Source organism: Benincasa hispida, chromosome 3, assembly GCF_027475165.1.
Source record: "Benincasa hispida cultivar pf3 chromosome 3, pf3_genome.v1.1, whole genome shotgun sequence".
NCBI classification, from domain to species: domain Eukaryota; kingdom Viridiplantae; phylum Streptophyta; class Magnoliopsida; order Cucurbitales; family Cucurbitaceae; genus Benincasa; species Benincasa hispida.
This window is the reverse complement of record NC_143480.1, coordinates 27,978,480-27,982,871: the sequence shown is the minus strand read 5'-3', so window position 1 is coordinate 27,982,871 and position 4,392 is coordinate 27,978,480. Positions and strand designations below refer to the sequence as shown.

General features: G+C 36.5%; 1 protein-coding gene across 1 annotated transcript; it reads right to left on the bottom strand.

The window, feature by feature from the left end:
• Positions 1 to 310: 310 nt before the first annotated feature.
• LOC120073385 (protein BZR1 homolog 1-like) lies at positions 311 to 2,596 on the bottom strand. Its single transcript, XM_039026216.2, has 2 exons — positions 2,053 to 2,596; positions 311 to 1,521 (listed from the first exon to the last, which is right to left on the bottom strand). The coding sequence occupies exons 1-2, from the start codon at positions 2,275 to 2,277 to the stop codon at positions 787 to 789; spliced, it is 960 nt and encodes a 319-aa protein (XP_038882144.1). The 5' UTR covers positions 2,278 to 2,596; the 3' UTR covers positions 311 to 786.
• Positions 2,597 to 4,392: the final 1,796 nt, after the last annotated feature.

Sequence of the window (4,392 nt, the reverse complement as noted above, 5' to 3'; positions counted from 1 at the left end):
AAAGCTCAATCCCATAGATACATTGTATTTCAAGATTGTTCTTCAGAATTGCCCCTCCACTCTTTGTACATCTTTCAATCTAATATTCACTTGAATATAGTTGCATTTCGATATTCAATTTGTGAAGTATAAAGGATGGACGCAACAACATTAAACAGACAAAGCACATCCGAGATCTGTAAAAGGGGTACTTGTGTTCGGGTCGGGATAGCTCAATAGAAGACAGGCTACCGAAGTATGGATTACGACTGACATTGAATTGAAAGAAAATAGAATGAACCATAACTGACCAGGAAGCAAATAGGCAATGTTCATAACAACTTTCCCACAGTTCGTTGTTCATTTCTTTCACGTTCTGCAAAGATGGAGGTTTTTATCAACAATGCCAAGCAAGATGAATTAGAGATTCTATATACAAGAAATTTCTGATACAGGTGGGCTATTTCTAAGGATCATAAGATCCTAAAAAAATTGAAAGTGCTCCAAAGGAATGAAAAATATATAACCATCACAATTGCATTGTTCTTCTCATTTTCCACCACCGTATGTTATCCTTTCCTGGGCCTCAAATATTGATTGCTCTTCCACTACAAGATGTAACAAGTGCAGACTTTTGCAAGGGCTCCAAGGGAAAGGAACTGTTCAAATGAAGGCAAACCAGGATCGTCTAATGGTAGCAGAAGAGCAAGTCCAACTAAGAAAGTAAACATATTTTGTGAACATAAACCAATAACCTTTAAAGAGCAGGCACTTAAGTTCTTGAAACAAATATCTTCAAATGGATGCTTAACCACGGGCCTTCCCACCCCCAAGGGTAAGCTCCAAATCATCCACCCCAACTTCATGAATTCTCTCTCCCTCCCACGGCTTCACTGTGCCATTCTCAAATTTCTCAAATTCAAACTCAGAGCCTCGTCCCCTATCAGATGTAGCACCCCAGCCCATTGCTCCATGTCTGTCAACTGCATCTTGGAGAGAGCTTTGCTCACTAACTGGTTTCATCAGATTAAATGTAGGCGAAGGAGGAGCCACAGAAGGTGCCACAGTCTGGAAACTGACCCAGCGGCCAGAGTCTACAGTTGAAGCATCAGACTCATCGCATTCAGGAATTGTTGCCGGTGTAAGATGGTGGCATCTTGTAGGACTAGAAGGAGCAGAGACAGCAAAGAGGGGATGGCGAAAAGAGGTTACATAGCTATTTGGAATGGACTCCCAGTCTGGTTTTCGCTTCGACCCCCTTGATGTCGGGGAAGAAAGAGGTGGCGTGACAGGTGCACTGTTTGATATTCTGAGAGGAGGGAGATTAGCAGGTATAGAGGATATATTTTGAAGGAATGGCAGAAGATAAGAAGATGGATTGCCATCAAATCGAGTTGGGCTTGGAAAAGAGGATGAAGAAGGACTGGCATGGTAGGATGGTACAGGACTAGGGAAGCATGAAGATTGTGGGCTTGGTTGAAGAGAGGAACAGGCACTCATATTTGCAGAAGTGCCAATATCAATCGGAGGTGGCTTGCATCCCTGTACGAGGCAACAGTATAAAAGTTAAGAAAACAATACATCAAACAGATTGCTGAAATCATATAACTGATAACGCATTTCACTCTAACTGGCGCAAGCATCGACCTTTAGCAGCAGACGAGCTACATTTAAAACATCAAAAAGGTAAACGATACAAATGAAAAACCTAATTAATGCTCAACAAATTGGTGGATAAATGAACTGGTACATCTTTCTTACGTATTACAGAACTTCGCAGATTTAGACAGATCAACTGCTTAAGAATTCTAGATCTAAAAGAGGAAATTACAACACTACTTTCTCATTTAGGCCTCCGTCACTTACTCATTTCATCAAAACAATAGATCCTAAATTCTCGATTCCCCAAATATCCAGATCTAAGAAAATAAAACCACAGAACCAAAGACGAAACACGAATAAAGACGGATCTGGAGGAGAGAGTCGAGAGACCATGATCACGACATTCCAAAATCAAATAAAAAGTAGGAAAAATCAAAAGCTAGTGATCAAAAAAGAGAGAAACCACAGAACCTTGCGATAGGTGGTGCCATCTTCCTCAACCACCCAACCAGCTTCATTACAGAGTGCTTTTAAGACCTCGTTGTTGTCACAGTGCTTAGGAAGCTTATAGTTCCCCTGAGCTCTGAGACCAGTGTAGATCTTAGCAGCAATGGCCCTCCGTCGCCTCTCTCTCCTTTTATTGTTCTCCCTTTCTTTCCACGTCGGCGTCCTTCCCGATGATCCTCTGCCCGTCATGGCTTCTTCAGACAACAATAAATCTCTGCAGCAGCTCCTGGTTCTTCAGTTCCGGCAATCCAGCTCCGGCGTGGAACTTCTTCTCATTCTCTCTCGCCTCCTAGGGTTTATTCTCGTTCTCGATCAGAGAGCGAATTTTCGATGAGGAAAGAGAGAGAGAAACAGAGCGTGTGAAAAAAGTACTGCAATGCAACGCACCACCAAGCTAACTTCACGAGAAGAGCGCGTTCTTTGTTGAACTTCTTCACAAGGAACCGCACTTTTAGATTCTTCTTTTGCTCGGGGTAATCCGGGTATTACAGCCACTATTTCGGGGTATTTTGGCGAATTCGGACAACCGAAATTTTCTTTAAACTATTTTTTCGGTATATGTTTTAATTTCTTTTTTATTATCAAAAAAATATAAATAGTTGTCGCATTGGTGGGTCCTCGTATAAACTCCTGTCACGGCACGTGGATCAGTTGGTTCTATGTCCTATTAAGCCCTCCCCTCATTTCCCATTTATTTATTGATTAATACATAAATGCCCGAAATTTTACACGTCTAGAATTACAAATGATATATTTGTTTTGAAATTGAAGAGCACAACTTATTTAGAGAAAATTTAATATATATTTATATAATATAACTAAATTTATAAATAATTAAAATTATAATTTTATGAAAATATGAACAATAAAAATAGAAAATATGATTTTATGAAAATAGAAAATAAATAAAATTTTCTTTTTATTCTAACCAATGTGCATAATTTTAAGATCCACCAAATGTCATTATTTTAGGCACAATGGCAAGTAGAATGTGAACTTACGTGGACACCAAGCATGGATTATTACAAGGCACATAAACAATATAAAGAATGACACATGTTTTTAGGAGACTAAGCATTGAGCATCTATTTTTATAATATTTGTAATACTCCCCTTTAAATGTTCGTATATATATATATATGAAATATAGGTTAAAACCTTCCTAAAAAAAACCCAAGGGAAAAAAAACTACTGAAGGAAAAAAGTACATATTTAATATAATACATATTCCTAAAATGATAGAATATATTTACTCCCCTTACGAAAGCATCACTTGAGATCTTTGAGTCGTCGCATTCAAATGTTGTGCACCAATTTTTCAAAAGTTGTGGTTGGTAATACTCTTGTAAATAAGTCTGTCAGATTATCCTTCGAACAAATTTGTTGTACAGTGATGTTGCATTTTCTTCAAGATCATGAGTGTATAAAAGTTTCGGTAAAATATGTTTTGTTCTATCTCCTTTAATATATCCTCCTTTGATTTGGGTTATGCAAGTTTTGTTGACTTCGTATAATATTGTTGGGAGATTTTTATTATAAGACAAGTCACACATTTCACGAATGTGCTGAGTCATTGACCTTAACCATGCACATTCTCGACCTGCCTCGTGAATTGCAATAATTTCAGTATGGTTTGAAGAAGTGGTTGTTATGGTCTGTTATACCGATCGTCGTGATATAACAAATCCTCCACATGTGAACAGATAACATGTTTAAGATATAGTTTTTTTGTGGATCAGATAAATATTCAGAATCTGCATAACCAACTAAATCAAATTTTGATTTATTTGAATAAAACAAACTCATATAAATTGTTAATCGGAGATAACGGAGTATATCCTTAATTCAATTCCAATATCTTTTTGTAGGAGAAAAACTATATCTAGCCAATAAATTTACTGAAAATGTAATATCTGATCTTATATTATTAGCAAGATACATAAGTGCATCAATTGCACTAAGATATGGTACTTCCATGACTAAGAAGTTCTTTATTATCGTCTCGAGGTCGAAATATATATTTCTTAATATCAAATTAACGGATTTCCCTTGAAATATTTAATGAATATGTTTTGTCCATATAAAATATTTTCAAAAAAATTTCTGTATAAGTTGACTAATGAATAAATATTCCATTTGCTAAATGCTCGATTTGCAAACCAAGGCAAATTTTATTTTTCCGAGATCTTTCATCTCAAATTCTTTTTTAGGATATTATATTGTCTTTAAAAGCTCTTTAGTAGTTTTAATTATAAGTCATCAATATATATAGTTATAATAGCAAATCATGATTGTGATTTTTTT

What these genes read in the sequence shown, in the direction of transcription:
- LOC120073385 (XM_039026216.2), bottom strand. Translation starts at nt 2,277, where the DNA reads ATGACGGGCAGAGGATCATCGGGAAGGACGCCGACGTGGAAAGAAAGG. An exon ending in ATGGCACCACCTATCGCAAG is followed by an intron (nt 1,522 to 2,052) that starts GTTCTGTGGTTT and finishes TGCCTCGTACAG; the next exon opens with GGATGCAAGCCACCTCCGAT.